At 39.3% G+C, this 23,326-nt stretch overlaps 2 protein-coding genes across 2 annotated transcripts; one reads left to right on the top strand and one right to left on the bottom strand.

Moving 5' to 3' along the window:
- Nucleotides 1-33: 33 nt before the first annotated feature.
- Nucleotides 34-10,006, bottom strand: pdhb (pyruvate dehydrogenase E1 subunit beta). The gene is made up of 11 exons (XM_047582247.1): nucleotides 9,908-10,006; nucleotides 9,752-9,811; nucleotides 8,252-8,359; nucleotides 6,861-6,923; nucleotides 6,672-6,707; nucleotides 5,603-5,793; nucleotides 4,866-4,960; nucleotides 4,140-4,250; nucleotides 2,783-2,874; nucleotides 1,715-1,856; nucleotides 34-1,025 (listed from the first exon to the last, which is right to left on the bottom strand). Exons 1-11 carry the CDS (start codon nucleotides 9,944-9,946, stop codon nucleotides 880-882), a joined length of 1,083 nt encoding a protein of 360 aa, XP_047438203.1. The 5' UTR covers nucleotides 9,947-10,006; the 3' UTR covers nucleotides 34-879.
- A 1,565-nt stretch (nucleotides 10,007-11,571) lies between these two features.
- LOC125006943 (alpha-tectorin-like) lies at nucleotides 11,572-22,413 on the top strand. Its single transcript, XM_047583476.1, has 13 exons — nucleotides 11,572-11,646; nucleotides 12,686-12,785; nucleotides 14,392-14,629; nucleotides 15,022-15,178; nucleotides 15,411-15,504; nucleotides 15,743-15,805; nucleotides 16,307-16,509; nucleotides 17,127-17,264; nucleotides 17,714-17,904; nucleotides 17,987-18,138; nucleotides 19,631-19,876; nucleotides 20,829-20,991; nucleotides 21,583-22,413. Exons 2-13 carry the CDS (start codon nucleotides 12,709-12,711, stop codon nucleotides 21,631-21,633), a joined length of 1,773 nt encoding a protein of 590 aa, XP_047439432.1. The 5' UTR covers nucleotides 11,572-11,646; nucleotides 12,686-12,708; the 3' UTR covers nucleotides 21,634-22,413.
- The last annotated feature ends 913 nt before the right edge of the window (nucleotides 22,414-23,326 follow it).

Here is a 23,326-nt window from a genome sequence, read left to right as displayed (position 1 = left end):
ATAAAACCGATTGTGTTGTAAAAGAACAAAGCATTAAGGGACTGACAGGTTTTTATTTTCCGTAACAGTCATTTACAGCAACAAAACATCCACAAAGCTGCTGCAGCTACAATAAATATTCCCATTCTCTGGGTCATTCTTCTTCTTCTTCTTCTTCACTGCTGCTTAAGTGGAGACGAACTTGAGTCAGAGTCAGGAATTAGGTTAATAGTCTGAATGTGGTGTGTTCTGGTGGTTAGAAACATGTGGAAGTTTATTACCGACAACAACTGCAAAGAGTTTCACATTTAAATCAGCCTGAAAATATAAGTGCAGGTTTGACATTTGGAGGGTCTGAAATGGTCTTCGCCAGATGTGTCTTGATGGAGTAGTTTGGAGACATTAAATTTAGTTGTGAAAAGGCAAAAACAAAGGGTTTAAATAAAACCTTTAACAAAATGGAATCTGAAGTTGAGAGATTCCCAATAAATAAGAATTTAAGCTTTGACCGACAAAACTAAGAAAGGGCAAAACCGAATTTACTAAATATCTTTAGTGGGAAAAATAAAATTTAATAAAATATAGATTTTTTTTTTTTAGTCATTCTTAAACATCCTCATGAGCACAGAAAATGAGCCTACAAGATAAAGCTTAAAGCTTTTATTTTGAAAGTGGAAGTGAAGAAAGCAGCCAGAGCTACAGATAAACAGAGTTCAGTCAACTTCATAACCAGTTCAACTTAACTCTCTGTTGTTGTGCGTTTGATTGACCAACATCTGGCCGGAAACTTAACAATCTGAAGGATTATTGTTTTAGAGGAAAAGAACATTTTGGCTGTATTTTATACATGGTTCTAATATTTTACCGACATTTCAATAGTCTAGTGTGAACGAGAGGGTCTCAGACGTTGAGGGTTTTTTTGACGGCGAAGATGATGTCTTTGATCTGAGGGATGCTGTGGTCCTCTAGGATTTTGGCGTATGGCATGGGGATGTCGACGCCTGTTACCCTGGTAACCGGAGCATCCAGGTAGTTGAAGGCCGGACCTGAAAACAAGCAGGGAGAGCATGTAATTTAAATCACCTCCAAACTACACATCCATTCAAGCAGCGCATTCTTCTCTCCAGAACGGTAGTCCTGTCTCACACCGTTTGTTCTCTGTGACATTAATTGAAGCAACAACTCGTTGCGGTAAAGGAAAATTAAGTGATGGTCAATATAATCTGACTGTTTTAAGAAGAATTTATTGAACCAATATGGAGCTACTTTTGTTAGTGGACACCAAATACATGGTGAAACATGGTGGTGGCAGCATCATGTTTTACCAAGAGGAAGAATTAATACTATCACTTATTTTACATGAAATATTTCTACTTCATTAAATTGCCAGAAATCTGTTTCCACTTTGAAAGTTCTTTAAGTTATTGTCAAAAATGAAGATTATACTTGATCCTCTAGGCACTGCAGATTATTAAGGCTGGGCTGACAGTCCCATTTAATTTCTTGAATGAGAGTATGAGAATATAATGTACCGTTTGGAAGTCGCAATGTTTTAAAAATACACTACCGATGCGGCCAGATCACGCCCATCATTAAACCTTTCAAATCACTTATCACAAGAATTTGGTTCTTGAATCTGAATGAACCCATGAAGAACATTCATTTATGTACAAAAGCCATCAATGAAACAGCCAGGATGTAAACGTGTGTTTATGTGTGAGAGAGTGTTGGTCACCTTCCATGATCCTGGCACAGATCTCGGCTCCGACACCAAACTGAGGCCAGCCACCCTCCACTGTCACCAGGTGGTTGGTCTTCACCACGCTGGCCTCAATGCTTTCCACATCCATAGGACGGATGGTCCGAAGGTTGATCACCTGATGCAAACACACACAGGAAGCGGTTAACAGGCTGCTGACCTGAGCACAGATCACGTGTGTGTTTCCATTAGGGGTTGCACAAGTTCATATTTTATTGAAGTCAACACCAACAAGTCACTGATGAGGCCGTGCTCATGGGGAACGTGAGGTCTTTGGCAGCAGAACGGATGGAGTGTGTGGGCTTGATGGGAGCCAGAGGGAGTGTGTTGTGAGAAGTCATTTGGAGACCTGGTTCATACGGACCACAGTACGTATGAGCTGGCATTAACACCCCTCCCTCAGCAACAAGGAAACACCTTTCAACAAGATCCATGTCACTGTTGCTATGCAACTGACCAAACAACCGCATCACCTTGGACACCGTTTTGCCATTTATTCATAATGCTAATTCTGAAAATGTTTTGATTACAGTGTTTATTGTATTTTACTAGATAATAATTATTTTTTATTTTATTTTAATCTTATCTTATTTTAGTGTTACTTTTATGTGCAACAAAGCTACTGTGATAAAGTAATTTTTTGTGATAAAGTCTAATAAAAATACAGTAGAAAGTAATGCTTTGCAACAATTAACTCTATATTCTTGACCTGAATACAAACGCTGAGAACAGACAGCTCACGTGCTACATACTGTGTGCTGCAGAGGTGTATAGACTGTATAAAAACAGGCTGCAACTCAGCTAGAATCTTAGGTCATTAATCGCTGTTATTTTGCATGTCATGGTCGAATGAACTCCATCTTTAGTGAAGTATTTCCACACATTTGATGAACCGCTGCTAGTTTGCTACAATGGCCCACTGGACTCCTGGTTGTTACTATCATGTGTGATAATGTTGGATGTATACATGTATTATCATGTATCATCATCAGTGACTAGTCGACAAACCGACTAGTCTGTACAACCCCGAGCGTCGGTCATTACCTCACACTCGACCCCCTCCTTTGCGAGGACGGCGGCAGCATCCAGACAGTGACCCACATACCGAGAGTGGGAAACCAAGGTGACGTGATTGCCTGAAACACAAAGAGGAGAAGAACAAAGATTTGAGTGACGCTTTTACATTAGCCTCGCCTTCGTTTCCTCGAAAATATACACAAACCCCGACAATTATATTATTTTTCCGCAGAGCATTACAGCCGTCTATTCAGCCTCTGTTTGATTCTACGTGTGGGATATTTGTCACTGATAACACTTACTGCTGAATGCTGGGACCACTGTGAAATGTATCGTCAGCTATAAAAACTGAAAACAAGAGTTGAACTACTAACCAAATTACTAAACTGTTTTTAAATGAACTTATTAGCACTTTAAAATGAAACAAACAAGGATTTCCGCACCAACATTCAACATTTTGGTTCTTTTTATGTTCACATCTGTACTCTAGTCCTCGAATGCCTTAAATGTACATTTCTATGATGCATCTGTTCTTACTCTAAACATCACGACTGATTAATGTCTCGTTACTTCAGAGAATACGTGAAAAAGCTTAAATACTGCAGGCCTTGGTATTTCTTCCAAATATATTTACTTATATAAATATTTATTCCAAATGTTACTCAGGAACAAGTACTGAATTCATCTGTACACTGCTGTGTTTTGTTTACTTAAGCTGTTTGTTAACGTTACAGTTACGTAACGAGCATGGACTTAAAGAGTCGACTGTCCGCTTTAATTTAAGAGTATTCAAATTAGAGGAAAGTTGTAGAAGTTACATCTTTAATTTTTAACATTTAAAGGTAAATGCAAAACTGACTCAAAACATGTTTTGTGGGCAGAGCTGGGATATTTCTTCAGGTAAAAGGCTTGGAGTCAGTTTTCTTTTAATTAGTTGATTTTATTGGTGATTATTTGTTTGATTTATTTGTCCAACTACACCTGAGCTCCTAAAAATAAGTGACTGTGTATATAAAAGGCTGCACATAATAGTAACGCTGAGGGTCTGTACATCATATAGCTATAAGTTAAATAATTTTTTGGTGTGAGAATATTCCCTCTGTTTTGGAACTGAGGGAAAATAACTCAGTCCTCTACATTTTAAACCAATTATTAGCTTTGCTTTTTAGCCTCACTTGTAGATAATGAGACTGTTTTTACTGTGTAATTAGTCCTTCAGCTTGTTGCAGTGTTTTGTTCAGACAGTTTGACCATCGGGAGTTTCTTAAGCCTGTGTGACAGGTTTTGCTCCCGCAGACGAAATAATTTCAAGAAGACCGAAAACAGCTCTTTAGATGTTTTACAGGTCTGACTGATGGATTAGAGTCCAGTCCGTCGGCCTCACCTTGTCTCTCAATCTTTGCTTTGCCGATGGGAATGGTGAAGTCTTTAGACATCGACTCCTCCGACATCTCGAAGGCAACGCCGTACATCAGCTCGTTCTCCAGGAACACCACTGAAACAAACACACGTTCACTGTCAGGGTGTTTAAACAGTAGGACAGGCTGGAGAAACCTCGCACTGCTGGAGTAGAACATGTTGGATGTACGTTTTCATTTAGTTTACACTAAGGCTGTCCCCATCGGTATCAGAGCCGATCCAGGCATTTCTTAAACGATCAGATTGAATTGGTATCAGGCTTCAGCCAGACCTGATCTTATGTATTTATTTATTTTAGTTACAAGTCAGTCAGACAATAGTAACACTACCAAACACTGAACACTGCATTTAAAAGAAAGGTTTCCTGGAGACAGCGTCAAAAAGACATATATTCCAGAGAGTTTTAATGATGACGAGAACTTCTCTGGAGTAGAAAACACAGGTTTTCTGGAGCCAAGGTACAAGCTACCCTCTCCACACAACATTAACTAATTATTAAGCTGAACCCTTTCACATCTAGGAGAAAATGAGGAAGACCAAACTAAGACTTTAGGGATCTCCAGGGGAGGAAGTGTAGGATTGGACTGTGGGATTGGGACATCCCTAGTCAAACGTTTCATTTGAAAACCAGAGCATCATGCACATCTTTTCCTCTAAAACCTTTAAAACCTGCTGCAATATTGACTCTCACCAGGGTTGTCGTCTCTGATGGCTGCTTTCAGGAGGCCCTTGGCATCTTCTGCGTTCCAGGGACTCACAACCTTCAGACCTGGACAGTGAGCATACCTGCAGACAGATCAACAACCACACTCAGTGCGTTTACATGCACGTGAAAAAACAAACAAACAAGTTATTGACTTAATCCGACTTTAACTGGACAATTTAGGTGCATGTAAACACGTTACTCCGACTGAAATCGTAGTTCTCCTTATCCGGTTAAGACACCTAGATAATGCGATTGGAAATCGATTTTCTCCGGCATGTATACACCTTAATCAGACTTTAACTGGACAACTGACATATGACCCCGAAACAAAAACATCCAAGCGCGCACATTACATACGAAATTATAAAAGCTGAACTTTTTTCCATCTTGTTGTTGTTTGAAATGCTGTTTACCACATGTACGACCCACTGACAAGACAGATATCGCCACCTAGTGTGGAGGAGGAGGACATGTTCCCATCAGCTATTAGTTTTTCTCCATTGCATGTAATCTGGGACAAGAACCGCATTCAGAAATGTTGAATTTCGAGCATAACTCGATTAATCTGTGTATGTAAACGCACTGACTGACACCAGCACTATTACAATACAGCACTATTACCGTGGATGAGGTAATTTTTGATTGCTTGTGTATTCACCAAATTAAGACAGGATACATCATGTTAAATATTCACACTCAGTATTGGGTGTCAATGAACTCACCACGCAGCGAAGCACTGCGAGTGCTGAGCAGCAACGCCTGCCGACGCTCCGTTGGGTCCTCTGAAGACGATGGGGACCGACTGCAGACCGGCTGACATGTAGTAGGTCTTTGCTGCAGAGTTGATGACCTGGTCGATGGCTTGCATGGAGAAGTTAAAGGTCATGAATTCACAGATGGGCCTGAGGCCGGCCTAAGGGAGAAACAACACACAGATGTTAGTGATGATAGGTCTGGTTTATAAACCTGGTTTAAACACCAGCGATACCTTCGGTTTAAAACCAAAGGTATGTTTGTGTTTGTTTGTGCAAGCTCTCTTAGGATTACCGTAATTACGCTACAGTTTGTGAGAAAATTCTAATGGTTTCTGAAAGATGAGACGTTGCCCTTTATATGGTGTCATGACGCTAATTTCACCCGTGCCTCTCCCGAAAGATTATTACACCCTTATAGTGTGGAGTAAATTGTAAATAATAGCCAGATATTGAAAGTTGCAGGTATTCTAGAAATAAACCAACGTCTCTGTAGACAAAATAAGCAGAAAGGTCATACAGTCCGTCATTTAGAAGCTCAGGTGATAAAGGGTTAATATATTCCTGACCTTAGTTTGAAGTCTGTATTAATGTCACGTGTGAAGAAATTACTCATTAATGCTCTCAATTCAATATCAGATTATATATTGTGCTCTTTTTTTTATAGAGAACATTTCTTACCTAACAAACTAGAGAGCATTTATCGAGCAGGATGTTTGAAAAGGAAAACAAACATCTGGATCACATCTGTAGTTCCAAAGTTTCAGGCAAAACAGTTTGGTCTCTTGTAATCTTGACACCTCATACGAACACACATAATTATTAAGATCTGGTGTGTTTTTGAACACAAGCTGTGTTTAGTTTGGTTTTGGGGTTTGATACAAAGCAGGTTAATTAACTGACAAGAACTATATATGATATCACGTGATATCATTGACTGAGAGTCAACTGAAGGCCAGTGGCTGATAACCAGCTTTATCATTGTGCTGTTAGGACAGCTTGTGTGTTGAGGTAATGTGTTGACATAGACTGAACTCACCATGGCGGATCCCACTGCGATGCCGGCGAACCCCATCTGCACCAAAGAGACATCGTGTGAACCGGGGCACAAATGTTTTCCTCACAATAAATGTTATTGAACTGTGCTGACACTGACAGACACTCTTGGAATGAAATGAAATGAAATGAAGGTTTGTGAACAACAGGACAACACGTTAAAGAGTCTCACCTCTGAGATCGGAGTGTCCATGACGCGTTTGTCTCCATATTTCTTCCACAGGCCCCTGCTCACCTGCACACACACACATACATGTCATCGTCACAATGAGGCCAAACTCTAGGGAACATTGTTTTATTTCTTTCTTCTGCCCGACCTTCTTCCAAAGCATCAGCTGTTCCATTTACATTTGAAGAGTCTGAGTGTCTGAACAAGACTTATTTTTATTGACATCACTGTTCTGAGATCTCTGCTGTTCATTTGGAGAGGATCAGGTTTTACAAACAGAAATGACAGATAAAGATGACACCATAGACCGTAGAACAATATGGACAAGGTGTCTCCACTTCCTCCGATTGGTCACACTCACATGCACAGCTTAATTTGACTTTCGGCATGTGGTCCTTGTCCCAGTTTACATGCAGTGGAGAGAATTGAATAACTGGCTACTAGGGGTGGGCGGTATAGCGTTTTGTACCAAATGCCTGTTTTTTTTTTTTTTTTTTGTTACAATATGGATGTTTAATATACTGGCATTTTTGATTACACAACATTTGGAACGTTGCGCCACGAGACAGTTTCAGACTGGACCATTTTCAGTGTAGTGCTTCTAAACACACATGGTACAACTGTGCCACTGTGAGGCGTGGTGAAGATGGAAAGGTCCAAGAAGTGAAGCAGCCTGAACGAGAAGACTTGTGCCAAATAAAAGGTGTTATGTTGATGGTTTGGGTTTTTTTGGGGGGGGTGACCAGACGTCCCTGATTTCTGGGGACAGTCCCTGTCCACAGCTGTCCACAAAAATGTCCCCAATTTGAACTTTATGAATAAGAGAAAAAAATGTTCCAAGCAGACAACAACCATTATGGTTGCTGGTCGCACTGCTATTCACATTGCAGACATAGCAGTTTAAATGTGTTTTAAAAAGAACAAATATGTCAAAATAAATTAAACCGTAATTGTCCCTGTTTCTTCATTTCATCTTGATAACACTTACTGATTGATTTATTTGATCTCTGAGCTGTAAATGGCCCCTAGATTTCCACATCAGTAGCCAGTACTAGCACTGGGTTAATGCAAACTTCTTTTACTACTAGTGTGGGATTATTCTATAGTATTTGCTCATCATCACAGTAAAATGGTCCATCCTTAGTTAATCCACTGCATTACAAATAAATGTTGATGATACACTGCACGTATTTATTTATTTTTTCTTACTCCTATGGGACCGCTTTATGGAGCGGTTGTCATGGTAACTGTTATCATGATGTTACATCCCGCTTTTATAGCATGAAATAACTATAATGACACTTATCAGACAAATGGACACTTGAACTTGCATCAGAATCATATTAACATCAAAGTGGTCCTCATCTCCCGTGCTCTACTGAGCGCCTACTCACCTTGTAGGCTCCGTCGTACTGAGCCACCTCCTCACCCATCAGGAACACCCGCTCGTCCCTCTCCAGCTCCTCGTCCAACGCCTGGTTGAGGGCATCACGGACGGTCACCTGAGGACGACAAACAACACTGTAGTGAACACAGACTCATTATGGACATCTCAACGTCATCCTCATGTCTTTTCCATGTCAAACCTTTCTTATTTTCCCACTTAGATTTTATACAGATTGCTACAATTAAGTATTGCATTCATTTGTTTTGTCCCAGCTGTAGAGGTAGTTTAGTTTCCAATGACATCTGCACGATTTATTAGACGAATTATTGCATGAGTGCATCTTTTTGATTAATTAGAAGATAATTAGTGATAATTGTAGCTCTGTTAGAGTTTCTTATTTTTATGTTATGCAGCATCGGTCATGATCGAGGGAGTTCGTATTTTGACATAACAAGCTAAAAGAATAATAGCACAAAATATAACATGATATTTCTACTTATACCTCTATATGCAGAGGTCTCTATCAACATGTCAACAGTACAGGCACTGAATCTCAGAATTTTATTAGATAAAAATAAAAACTAGTCACAAGAAAAAAAAAATGTATTCCTGATGTTTGGCAGCTCTATCTGTAGGCACTATTCAAATGTTTAACACTTAACATGTAAATATACAATTAAAGCATGTGCACATATAAAAGGAGTAAATAAATATGAGCCGATAAGGTAAGGAAAAGTAAGTGGAAGTCAGAAAAAAAGGCTGATCTTGATGTAAAACCTAAAACCAATATGGGTCAAATGAATAAATACAATAAGTAAATAAATAAAACCTGCAACTAGTTTGTTCAAATATTGAAATATACAAATATTATTTGCTCTATTACAATCACACATTAATCTGACCCCAAAATAACGAATCTCTTCCTCCATCTGTTTCTTTCCTAATATTAGACATTTATATATAACCTCCTTGAAACTCATTAGTAGTTATTGGTCTCAAATACAATTTCTCAAATAAGAATTGATCATTCACAAGCACAATTTTTCTCATGTTATTTAAGTATTAACATCTTACATATTATTTTCCTTTTCTCGCATGTTTTGATCGCTCCACCTTTTCCCTTTTAAAATGTAAAGCACAGCTTCAGGCAGTCATTTTTAACCAAATACTGAACCATCTTTCTAAATGTTCCCACTGCTTACCACTGAATAAAGCGCCTGCAGACTAGACGCATTTATTTTTAGACTATTTTAGAGAGTAGATTTAGCCAAACAACCGCCAACTACTGTCATCTGTTGGGAGGGTTTGTCATGATGTGACAACCCGCATCCCTTCTCAATGACGGGACAACGACACGCACCGTAAAACTTAAATTATAATAGCTTGTTTGGCCAGAAAGACGTGACTAATAGAGTTTTACTTTGTTCTTACAATCTATATTTAAAATTGCATGACAACATTTACTTTTACTTTAGCTACAGTTAACCTGCTAGCTGTTAGCACTGACCTGCACAGCGGCCGGAGAGCTTTTGTGAAATCCCCGCACCCGTACAGCAGACACGGCATTCTGCAGAAAGATGCAGAGAGACATATTACTTATACTGCTCTTCAACAAACACAAAACTGTGTCAGAAATGCGTGTTTTTGAGCAATGATCCCGTACCTTTCCAATGCGGAGGAAGCACCTCAGGGACGTCGCCATCTTGAACCTGTCCTCTGCCGGAGAGTGGGCGGGGTCTCCAGTGGCATCGGGAACTTCCTCCAATCAAAGCTGCAGGTTGTATGTGGTTCGGTATACGTCATTACGCAGAGCCAATGACAGGACGTCCGGAGGAAAACGAGGCGGAAGAATCAGAAAAAAAGAAAAGAAATCCAAGGACAACCAGAGCAGACATCATGTAAGGAAAGGAAATGCAGGCAAACTTTGAAATAGAACAAATGTTACGTCTCACAAATGTAAAAATACTGAAGAGATTGTTTAGATATTTATTTGCCAATGACATGTAAGGCCTTTTTTATTTGAAACCCCAGTAACTAACTGAACATATATGGCAGGTTTTGGAAATCTAAAGTTCTTTATTTTATTTTATTTTATTTTATTTTATTTTATTTTATTTTATTTTATTTTATCTGGCTTTTCAGCCTTACACCAACATACAAAAATAAATTGCATTGAAAACCAAACAAAAGAAAGTGCAAAAATCCAACATGGTTTCTGTCGAAATTTGCTCTATGTGTTAATTTTTGCAGTAGATTTACTTTTGATTAATTGTTTGATTCTTTAAAAACAGTGTAAGACGGCCACTTCTCCAGCAAGCTAGTATTTAGCTAGCTAATCATAGCAGATAACAAATATTCTGTCCAGAAAACAATCTCCTACCATAAAATACAGGCAACTCAACAATAAGAATTGTAAATAAGCTTGTGTACAGCGAAGTGTACAGCTAACCAGCTAAATAATTCTGCCAACATATAGTTTTTACGCCAAAAATATCCACAATCTCACTTGCTGCTTCATCAACAGTGACTCTGAATATTTGCAGAGGCACTTGCTGACCTTTCTCATGGAAATGAATGAATGTGTTCCTTAACAGTGTGGTTTATTATTCTTATTTTTATTCTCAGTGATCTCGGAGACATTTATGAATTTTGGAGGTTAGCATATCACCAAACTAGGCAAAAATACTGATTCAGTTACTTTTTCTTTATTTAGTGAAGCTTTTAGATAACCCAAGATAGTCCACTATAAACTATAACTATAAAGCACTTGTATAACCTTCATCATCAATAGGTTGTGTATCCAGTTCAGCTACATTCTGAGAGGCTATTTGGACATTTGCATACAAGAATTTGACCACTGTGGTAGAATATGTTTTCAGTGTGCTCTGGAATTTCAGCCTAGAAGCTAAAAATTAAATACTATATGGACACACGCTCACACAAGTATGTTCAAAAGGTTGGAGACTGAAGTAGAGATCCCAGATATATGTTTTAAATGGTCACAGACCTTCTTTATTATTATTATTAATAATATTATTATCGTTATTATTATTATTATTATGATGATGATGATGATGATTACTTAACATTATATGCTTAAAGAGGGCGTTTGAAAGTATTCAACATTTGGGTACGACCCACGTATTCCAAAAGTAAAATGAGAATCTCAGTATCAATCTGTGCATTAATAATTTTAAAGATTTAACAGATTTATTCATGCTTGAACATTGACAATGACAGTAATTTAGAATGTGTGCGCGTGAGCGCGTGTGTGTTCTTTTTTTGGCTCCAACACCTCATTCAACTCACATTCTTATGTCATTCAGAGACACACAAAAAAAGGACGCAGAAGGACAACAACGAATGTGCACAGACGCAGACATCAGCTTCCACTTTCTGAGGGTAAGAGAGCCTTGTTTTCATCTTTATATTCTACTTCTTAAATGAACAGCTGGACAGATAAAATGAGGAAAGAACTGTGCAAATGCAGAAACCTAAATACTCGCAAACAGAAGCCTGAAGATCATCACAGCACTGTCAGTGTGGGGGGAGCGGTGTGAGGAATTGTCCAAGTCGATTAAAAAGTATAATTAAATAACCATTAAGTGTGAAATAGCAAACACTGCTCTTTTGAGTCATCAGAATATGATTGGAATTGATTATTCTCTTTTCTATATAGTGAGACTAATTTTAATAAGTGTAGTCATCCACATTTGATTTTTTATTAACAATTTTCTATTGTATGATATGGATCTATTTGACTTTTAAAATATTCTGTGTTATACTGAACTATACTGTGCTTGTTTGTGCTCGGAGGAGATCAGTTTGTATTTACAAGATTGATGGGTGCTAAAAAAAACAAGAAATTAGAAAAATATTTGTACTTTTGTGATTTCTCGGGAAATTATGCATTTTTTGAAAATCTTGCAACAGCTTCTTGCAATAAGTTTTTTTCCCCCCATTTTTCTGGCTTTTAATTCAAAAGAAGGAGGGAGAAATTTGTGAAACTTTGTTTTGTGTTTTTCCTCAGAGACACAGATGTGAACAGTGCAGGGCACATTTTTCACATAAGTAAATAACCTTTGAAGACATCTTCTTAGTGACACTCTCGTCTTCAAATTACTCCGTAGTGGCAGACGAAGGTGGAAAACTATCTGCAGTAATCTGTGCTACAGAGACCCAGAGGGGACACGAGTAACTAAACTAAATCTTAACCGGTTAAAAAAAAGTTTCTGTAGATAGATTTATGAGTTTTATTTTACCCTTAAGAGTTTTAGCTTCCTGATGAATGTGGTAAGAAAGCTGTTTGTCCAGCTTTTAGAAATTATTATTTTACTTATCTGTGCAAAATAACCTCTATGCCAAATATGTTGCTTGTTGTGTCTGTTTGTTCTCTGCATTGTGTAGTACTTTGTAATCACTGTGAATTTGTCTCTTCCAGCGGCTACACTTGTCTCCTCCAAAATGCTCCGCCTGCTGCTCTACTTGACTGCAGTCGTCCGTTGTAGCAGCTCCATGCAGCTCTGCCGAGGAGATAACCAGTAAATATGTGTGAATTCAATAAGAATTAGTTTGAATGAAATCTCATCTCCGTCAGTTTAGTTTCGTGTGAATGAAATCTCATCTCCATCTCACAAGTTATTGGATTAAAAGAAAGAATTTGAGTAAACCACATTTAATATAACTGGCTGTTGACGACATGGCTGAAGTCTCTCACATTCACAGGCATAGAAAATAAAACGTTGCCGAGCACCGTCACATCGTCCACACACCTCAAACCCTGAGTGACCCCAGAAAAAGCTCTGGGTCTAAGGCTACATGTTTGCACCTCTCAGAATCTTCTACATTTCTGCATAAAAATGATGCAAAACATCAGCAGATTTTCACACAAGTCCTGAAAGTAGACGAAGAGAATCCAATCAAAGAAACGAAACAGAAATATTATAGCTGTACATTTATTTATTCAATAAAATTAATCGTTTGGTCATATCTACGAGCTGTAAAACAAAGTGACCCCTTGTTTTCTGCATCTGATGTGACCCCCTTCTGATGTGTTTTCTACAGCAGCTTGGACGATTTTAGTCCAATCTTCAGAACAGAACCACTTCAGTTCTGAGTTGTTGGAGGGTTTCCTCATATGAACTGTTTGCTTCAGGTCCTTCTACAACATTTCCATTGGATTAAAGTCAGGATTTTGACTGGGCTGTTCCAGTACGCTCATTTTACTCTTATTTAACTGTTCTTTTTTTAGTAGCAAGACTTGTGTTCTTGTGTTCATCGCTCTTGCTGCAGTTTCTCTTCAGATTCAGTTCATGGACGGATGTCCTGACATTTTCTTTGATGACAAGGCAGAGAGATTCTGGCTGAGATACAGCAAAACAAGCCCAAGCAAGGACCACACCCCATGCAGTGTTGTTTCATCTCCAAACTTGCCACCTCTCGTTTGAACCAAACATTCACTGTTACACAGGATAAGATGTTACAGTCTCTCGTGCCAAGATCAGAAGCAAAACACATTTAGAAGTTCAGTCCGACTGAAAAAACGACCAGGCAGGATCATCCCAATGTTCCCCGCTTTGTATGTGACTGGGGAACATAGGACCATTTTTTAAAAAAAGTGTTAGGGTTAGGGTTAGGGACCTGGGGAACATAGGTACGCTCCCCAGCAGGTTAGCAGTCAGCTACCAACTAGCATCCAACAAGAAGACACTAGCTAACTAGCCTAACCAACACCAGTAGGCAGTATGCAGCACATCATTGAGGTTTTCAAGTGGGCACCTTCCCAATAGTGTTCTGGCTCATCCACATGAAGTTGATGAAATGTCAAAAATGTTCTTTTTGGAGAGAAGTGTCTTTGTCCTCATCACTCTGGATTCATGAACATTAACATTAGCCAATGGGAGAGAGGCCTTTAGTTGCTTAGAAGTTAAACTTGGATCCTCAGTGACCTCTCAGACTATTATGTTTCTTTCTGTTGGAGTGACCTTTGTTGGTCGACCACTCCTGTGGAGGGTAACGGTCGCCTTAAATCTCCTCCATTTGTTCCCAAGCTAACTGTAGATTTGTGGATTCTGATTTGTGGATTTTATGGATTAAATTGTCCGTCTTTACCAAAACTGTTTTCACGTCCTTTCCCACCTCCACCAGGTGCGCCCTGTGCACTGTGACCGGCCCCGCTGTCGTTGACGTCCACGGCCAGCTTACCTCTGTCCAGGACCGCTGTGCATACACTCTGATGAGGACCCCCTCGATCCCAGACTTCCAAGTGTTTGCAAACTTTAAGGAACGCCACCGCAAAGACGTCAGTTTTTTGGACAGCGTGATCCTGCGGCTGGACAAATCAAGTGTTAGTCATATTAATCTGGAACAAGGCGGCAGGGTCCTGGTAAGATCGCTCGAGTTAGAGTTAGAACCTGTAAATATGGCATCCTATAGTCGTTGGTTCGCACAGTTTTTCTGCATCCTGATAAATACTTTAATCATAAATGATATTGTAAGCAAATCAGGCAACAACAAAATTGATCTGCACACGCGCACGTGGTCTAGTGAAGAAAACCTGTGGATTGATTGTCTAACCTATTTGTTTACCATAATAAAACACAATTCATCAAATAATTATCACATAGTAGATAACCTGTGTTCTTAAATACATGAATTTCTCCCCTTGATGACAGCAAATGTACCGTCAGGACAACATAAAACACACCAGTGGCATTAACTGATAAATCCTTTAGGTTATGAATATTTATTCCCATTTTTTCTTCTCATGTGTTGCAGCTGGACGACACCGTGATGACGCTCAACGCCACAGCTCAGCTGGTTCATGGTGTGCAGCTCTCAAAGGACTTGACCGGCGTGACAGCCAAGATGTCCCAACTCAACCACACCGTGTCTGTCTTCTTTGATGGCTACACTGCACAGATACACATTACAGGTGGGGAACACTAAATCCAAGATCAATACATAACATGTTGGAGGATTCTTAGAGACAAAAGCGAGAGAAAACTGTTTGTACGTAATCTGTTTTGAAAAGGTTTTACTGGAAAGTTCAAAGATTTGTGGTAATGTTGTGTTTTTTTGTTTTTTTTTATCAACACATAAATTACTTGTTGTCTTTTAGCGTGCTGCTAGTTTGTTGATCACATTTTTTTCCTGAAACTGATCAGGTCCGAGTGGAGAAGATCCATCTGTCGAGGGTTTGTGTGGCAACTCCAGTGTGTCTTTAAGGGACGTGAGGCTCTCTGACTACAGTCCTGACAGGTATTATCTCAAGTCTCATTCACAAATTTGAACCAATTTTAACATATTAACGGTGGATGTGGAATGACTTATCGAAATTACTTGAATTATAAATAAATTACAATTATGTCACAGACCAATGTACAAATGGCATCATTTATTTTATCGTTAGTCATTTTCATACCTTGCCTGCCTCTCCGTGTTTAGTTGTGTTAATTTATGGCTTATCCTGTTTTTCCTGTGTTTGCTCCCCCACTAGCTGTGAGACGCTCCACAGAGATGCCACTAACTGTACGATCGATTGCAACACAATGACTCAACGGTGAGCAGAGACACACCTGATAGATAGATAGATAGATAGATAGATAGATAGATAGATAGATAGATAGATAGATAGATAGATAGATAGATAGATAGATAGATAGGGGGGTGACGTAAACACTTCACAGTAGGAAAACATCAGCTCCTAATAACCATGACAACACTTGATCTGTAAACATCAGATGAGGAGTTTCCAGAAGGGACAGGAACATGGAGGTAGGAAAACAACCAGCTGGTCAAATAAGTGTTTGAACAGATGAACCATGGAATCGATGTGAGAAGCAGCATTTGCTTATCTTCTCTTATAGAATTAATTCAGGGTTGTCAGTAAAGCCGGGGGGGAAATATCTTCCTCTCTTATGTTCCGGTAAACCAGGTTCAGCCTTTATGTTGTCGTTATAATGTGCTGCTGTAAAAGCTCTTTTATATTCAGCATTCATTAATAAAAAGATGCTGGACTCCATCACTTAATCTCCCCTGTTCTTTCTCTGTACTGTTACAGCTGTAATCTCATGAAGGAAACGCCCTTTGCAGCTTGTCACAGCCACATAAAGCCAGAGCCGTACGTCGCTGCCTGCACCGACACTTTGTGCAAATATCCCGCTGTGGACGACCTCAACTGTCAGTTTCTGGAGGCCTATTCCAGAGCATGCAGCCTGTACAGTGATGACGCCCTGGACGGCTGGAGGTCAAAGGCCAACTGCTGTACGTCTGTCCTTTCATGTTATTATTGAGTTGATGTACTGTATCTAAAGAAGACGTGAGATTAAAAAGGTTCATTTAATCCAGATTAGAAGAAGGCTATCATGTTGCCTTCAAACAGGAAACACTATGTTCATGAGAGATGCCCTCTATTAACCTCGTAATTGGAAAAATACTAGTTAACAAAGTTTGACCTGTTTGACAACATTTTGAGAAATGGTGTGGGTAGGTGGCGAATTAATATATTTCAGTCCGTCTCATTCCTTTCATTATACCTCTGCATTTCATACATACATGAGTTACCCACTCACTAGCTAGCAAAACTGTTAGCCTCAAGTCGCTACGATGGTATTGGCTCTGCAGATCTTTGCAGGAGTATAACCAGTTCTCAATTTAGAGAAAAAAGAACTACTTTATGCAGCAAAATCTTGTGGGGCTTGAATTAAATTGAAATACCAAACAGTTTGAAATTAACATGAAGGTAATTTATACTGATTTCTAAGCAACATTTTAGTACATTTTAGCATCAGTTGTGCTGTCAACATCTGACTGTATCAGTTTAACCTCAAGAAGTTTTCTCAAGTTTTCCTTAAGTTTGTATCATCTGTGTTTTTCTGTAGCTGCTGGCCCTCAGGCTTTCTGTCAGGACCGATACTGCAGTTCTCATGAGTTCTGCGGCAAGAACAGCGTCACTGGTGAAACCCGTTGCTACTGTCGGACCATATTTGCCTCAACGTACACATCTGAAAACAGTCTGGGTAGGGTTCCCAACGGTCACTTGTGTCTCCAAAGGGGAAAATCAAACCCCAAACATACATTCCCTAAAAGCCTTCCCAAAAATATGGGACCTTTACACCATTCAGATCCATTTTAAGTTCAGAAACTTGATGCTCACATGTCGTTGGAGGAGATTGTTTGACCCTGTCGTCTTTGTCCAATGAGTCTACTGTCTCAAGGTATGAACTGCTGTTGAAACTTCTTGGGGACAGATGTTCAGACTCCGCCGTTAATTGATGGCAGATAATATCTCAGTCAATCTCCCCTGTTCAGAGAAGATTTTCCATTGTGACATAGATGTCGTCCTTTGCTCCTTTTCTGACTGGTCCTTTGTCCTTCATATAAAATATATATATACACATATATATTTTTTCCTGTGTTATTCATATCAGTGCTGGATCTGTGTTTTCACTTTCGGTCGTACGTTCAGGGGATCCCGTGGTCTGCAATGGCTCCTCTCATTCGGTCGCTCTGGTTGGATGTCTCTTGGAAGATAAAGGCATCCTCTACTCGGACTTACACCTCTACGACACGACCTGCAGAGGCGAGATGGACGACGACACCCACATGGTGACCTTTAGCTTTGACAGCAGCTCTAAGCCTTGTGGTACGATGATAAGGGTGCGTGGCTCTACCTCTCACTTGTTGACTCTCATTAGAAGCGAGTGTCTAAGAAAATGTCAGACTCTTTCTGATTCTGCAGATGAACGACGACAGCGAAATCATCAACAAGAATAGCATCCTGGTGGGGGCGACCGGCGCAGAGTTGTTGGACCTCGTCTGTCCTTTTTTCCTACCAGAGACAATCATCGATTTTGCAATGGCCCTCAAAATCATACCAGGCAGCAGCAGTAGGTAGGTCTGTTTTTTTTTTTTTTTTTAATAGACTTACTGTGCTGAAGGACAAATTTGATGTGTTATACCAGTTTGTACTTCCACTTTCCTTTACATTTATTTGACATCTGTGGGTAGTGCACAGCTGAAACTAGATGAAACGATAACATGAAATGAGATGAGATGGGCATATCTAGAGTATTAAGCAAGTCGGGGGTCTTCAACGTTTTTCAGGCCAGGGACTCCCAAACAGATGGAGACATTAAGTAGGGACCCCCTACCTACTATATGTGCTCTACATTAGATTTGGCCTTGTGCTGTTTATAACTATACATTATTGGTCTTGGCTACTGTAGCACTCTAAAAGATGCACTACTGAGGGAGCTCCTGTATCCCTGAATGAGTGAAGTGCAGACTGATCGATCTTCTGCCTCCACTTATCCTTTTCCTAAAATGTTAATAGTGTTGTGGAAATATGAAGTTGGTGGAAATGACACAGAAGACTCAGATGACTTGTAGTGAAATAAGGTTTACTGATCAGGAGAAATGGTAACAGCTGTTCATGCATTCAGAGCCAGAACCATTCTACCAGCCCCTCATGCCAGGAGGAATATATAAGGTGAGAATTTAGAGGTCAACCACTGGTTATCACCATCTGTTGCGACAGTCAGTCTATTCAGCCAACCTTGTAGACCCTGTTTTGACTATAAAAATAAAATAACAATATCTAGGCCAAAGTGACATGTTTAACATACTATAACAATGAAGTTTTACCTTCACATATCATGTTTATTTAAAGAAATTTAAATTTGTGTGGGAAAATTAAAAAAAAAATATATATATATATATATAAATGTCTAATCAACCAAAGATTTTGTGACACCCCTGCAGTACCTTTGTGGACCCCCTAGGGGTCACAGACCCTCCTGTTGAAGAGCTATGAAATAAGTAGTTGGTTATTCCAGGTGTGGCATTTGCATTTGGAAGTTCTTGCTGTGAGCTCACAACCTGCAGTTAAAGGAGTGAAATTACAACAGACCATCAATTTCAAAAAGTCTGCACGTCCACGGAAGACAACAGTGGTGGATGATAACAGGATAATTTCCACGGTGAAGAAAACCACGTCATAACATCTGCCCCAGTGAAGACTTAATGAGAGTGAATACAGAGGATTCACCACAAGGTGCAAACCATTAATCAGCCTCAAAAATAGAAACAACAGATTAGACTTTTCTGAAAAAAATAAAAATGTGAGCCTTGAAGAAGGCTTGATACGGCTCATGATCCAAAGCTCACCACATCTCCTGAAAAACATGCTTCCAGAGGCAGTGGGTCGCTAGTATTATATGGAGTGACAAGGTAGCCAGATAAATTCTTAAGTGTATAGAGACATATGTTTTCTGCTTAGATTCAGACAAATAAAAGTGGGATTTCAACTTAAATGAAAACCTGAAAGTCTGCACTTCAAATGCCAACTAATGTGTGTTCTTGTCTGTGTGTTTACATTGTCCAGTACTTCTGTCCAATATGTCACAACCGGAGTTTGGAACTACACTCTGACCATGGCGGCCTACACCGACGCAGGCCGTACCCAGGCTGTGGATTCAAACACCGTGCTCCAGCTGAACCAGAGGGTCTGGTTCGAGATGATGACGCACGGCCTGGATAATAAGACCGTCGCTCTGGTAACAGACTCCTGCTTCGCAACCAACGAACCTTCAGTCAGTGCGACTCTGAGATACGACCTCATCATGTCTGGGTGAGAACCACACTGAACTAATAATCCAGCTGGTGCACACGCATGAGTCACGACTTGAATGAGGTCATATATGTTATAAGATGTTGCCTTGTTAAATTAAACTTGTTCAGTGGCCAAGACTAATTAATGGATGGATTACAATATACGCAAATAGGAAAATATGGGGCAATATTAAATGTATATATATTATATACGGTGTCAAAGGGCAAATAGAATATACAAGTGTAAATATGTACATGAGATACACTGCTCAAAAAATATGAAAGGAACACACTAATCAGTGCACTGATATAAATAACAACTAATGAAACCCTTGAGTGTTTGTGCTTGAAACCACATCTTATTTGCTGAAGTGTGCTCTTATGAGGAATTCTACTCAGTGGCAGCGGTTGACTAATTTAGAGATAATTTAGATATTAAAAGTGGCATTTTGTGTTGCTTTGGAGAAACCACTTTAATAATAGCTGTATTACTCTATTTAAATTGCAAATAGCTGCTAGTTAGTACATTTTGACAACAACCCTAATTTGCAGCGAGAGTTGAATCATTTTTGACTGAAAGACTGTCAGTGTTGTTTTAAATTTAATTTCTTGTGGCAGCACATACACCAATCTGCCACAATATTAAAACCACTGACAGGAGAAGTGAATAACACTGAGCATCTTATGACAATTCAGTGTTTTTATAGGAAACATCTTGACCTGGCTTTCAGACCAGACAAGGCACTCCCACCCCATAGTAATGACACCATATGACCCCAGCAGGATGCAGCCTGACACAGATACACAGATACACACACAAAAACACTTTAGGAAGCTCATTTGATTAGATATTTCAATTTATTCTGGTTTCATTGAGTAGTTGATGCTGTTTTCAGATTTGATAATTGAAGCCCAGATTAATTTACCTGGTGACAATTTATCTGTGTGTGTGTCTTTGTGTTCCTGTGCAGCTGTGCAAACCCTGCTGATGAAAACGTACTGGTGGAGAGCAACGGAGAGGGAGCATTCAACTACTTCTCCTTTAACATGTTCCAGTTCACCGGGAAAACCGGTCGTGTTTACCTGCACTGCAGACTGAAACTCTGTCTCATAAAGAACGACACGTGCACCCCGGTAAGAGCCGGACAACCCTCACACACATAAATGATGCAAGTTCTTCATTAAAGCTGAACATCGGTTTCCAGCTCAGTCAGACTGGGGCTGGACCAAATGTGTTTAGACAAACAGACAAACATTGCAGCTGTACTATATCAAAGTCCAAAAATGTGGGCATTAATCTGTTGCAATAAGAGCCTTCTGGTTTCCTCCCATTAAGCCACAACGGCACACATAAAAAAAATCATGCATCCAGATTAAACAGAGGTTAGAACCAGAATATTCGACTGAACTGACGAACTCTGCCTTTGTCCATAATCATCTAGACCTGCAGCTCAAACGCCAGGAAACGCAGATCTCTGCCTCAATATGAGCCTGAAGACTCAACCATCATCATTATGTCCTGGGGTACTTAGGTAAGACCCTGAAAATGAGCTTCAGCTGCACGTGTTCATGTTAATAAGAACAAGTGAAATGCAATTACATTGAAGAGGTAGTACAACCCAAATTGGACAAAACACCAAAAAAGAAACTTCATAAAATAATAATGAAATAAAAGATAAATGTTTCTGCTGTTAACAGATTGTCCTCTGTGATGTCTCTGATTAGGTACAAGAAGAGTCTGGATCCTCCCATCCTTTGCCCAGCAGAAATTCTTAAATGGCTCAAACAAACCAGATAAAATATGACCTGTTGTCTTTGATACAGCTAAGCTCGCAGTTTCCCCCTGCTTTCAGTCTTTATGCTAAGTTAACCTTAGGATTTCACCCAATACTTTTCGCTTTCCATTTTCCATCGTTGTTTTTCACCGACTGCTGGATTGGGGCTAATCAGGTAATAAAAACAGGTCAGTTCATGAGTTCGCTGTGGTTCATTGAGGGAAACTCTTCCTGCTCTGAAAAGTAGCTGGTTTATGTAACAGTCAAGTCAAATTTATTCTACCTTCAAATACAGACAACTGAGCTCAAACTGTGTCCATAACCCTTTATAGGGCGCAGAACCATATTTGGTACCATTTTAAATTGTGTCCTTGTGCCTCTCAATGAGGTTTAGAAGCATGTGGTTTTCACCAACCAATCAGAGACGATCAGGGAAACATTCTCAGCTCAAATCATGTGGTCTACAACATCCACCTCTGTATGAACACTGAGTGATTTAACTGATTTATTAGGTACCATGAAGAAGTCTCCTAATGTTGTCTAATGTGCTTGAATCAGCACTTATGATCTAATGGTATAAATACATGATTAATTTTTTTTTTTTACCACTTAAGGCACATGAACCATATATGGTAACTTCATTGACACTGATTTCCAACATGAAAATTATTATTATTTTTTTTAAATGTCACAAAAGTAATAAGGTCAGTGGTTGAAATTTTGAATTTCAGTCGGTCTCCTATAAAGAGTTAATGATGCTGAGATGTGCTGTATCACTTTACTATCGTTTCTATGCATGAAAAAACAAAACAAACAGAATGTGGGTAAAAAAGAAACTTGAGTTTGAGTCCTTTCACTGATTCATCTGTTCCTGACTGCTTACGATAACGCACACACGCTACAACAGTGCCACCTACACTGCATACAATGTACTATAAGTACAGCTGCATAAATATAAAGTGTTGTAGTCATTTTTATAAAAAATTTAAACAAAATGTGAACATCTAGTTCAGCTTAAAGGTTTTTGTGACTTTCTGAATTTTCTACATCTCTGCATAAGAGTTGCTCAAAATATCAATGCTAATCCTAAAAGCAGAGAAAAAGAACCCACTAGAACAAATTCAGCATAAATATTATGTTTGTGTATTTGTTTATACAGGAAAATTATCCGATATTTCACATCTGTGAGTTGCAAAAGTAAAGTAAACTTCTAGGATTAGAGGTTAATTTCAAGTTCACCTTTTCGTAAGTCTTTTCAGTCAATGTGAAGACACTCAGGTGTCGTTCAGTTAAAAAAAAACAGTCAGGAATTTGTCTCAGTCTGATCTTCACTTTGCTGAAGTGATGGCACAGATAGAGGAACTTTCTGAGGAGCTCGTACAGACCAGACTGAGACAAATCCCAGGTTTTAAAAAAAACTAAACAAGGAACTGAACGACAGTTTTGGAAACACTTCTGAACAAATGGCCTTGAAATTAACTTTTAATCCTGAGCGTTCACTTAGTTTTGCACCTCACAGATATGTAATATTGGCTCCTTTTCCTGAATGATATTTCTGTTTCATTTGTTCGTCTCTGTTTGCTGTCAGAGTGTAGCACATTGCAACCAAAGCGACGTCATTACTTGTCTGAAGGTGTATTTCAGCGTCCAGCAGCATAGAGTCACTCATATAAATTTAAACATGTCATCAGTTT

The sequence above is a fragment of the Mugil cephalus genome, chromosome 4 (genome assembly GCF_022458985.1).
Source record: "Mugil cephalus isolate CIBA_MC_2020 chromosome 4, CIBA_Mcephalus_1.1, whole genome shotgun sequence".
Classification (NCBI taxonomy): Eukaryota; Metazoa; Chordata; class Actinopteri; order Mugiliformes; family Mugilidae; genus Mugil; species Mugil cephalus.
Note: the sequence above shows the minus strand (reverse complement) of the source record. Positions and strands in the feature narration are given on the sequence as shown.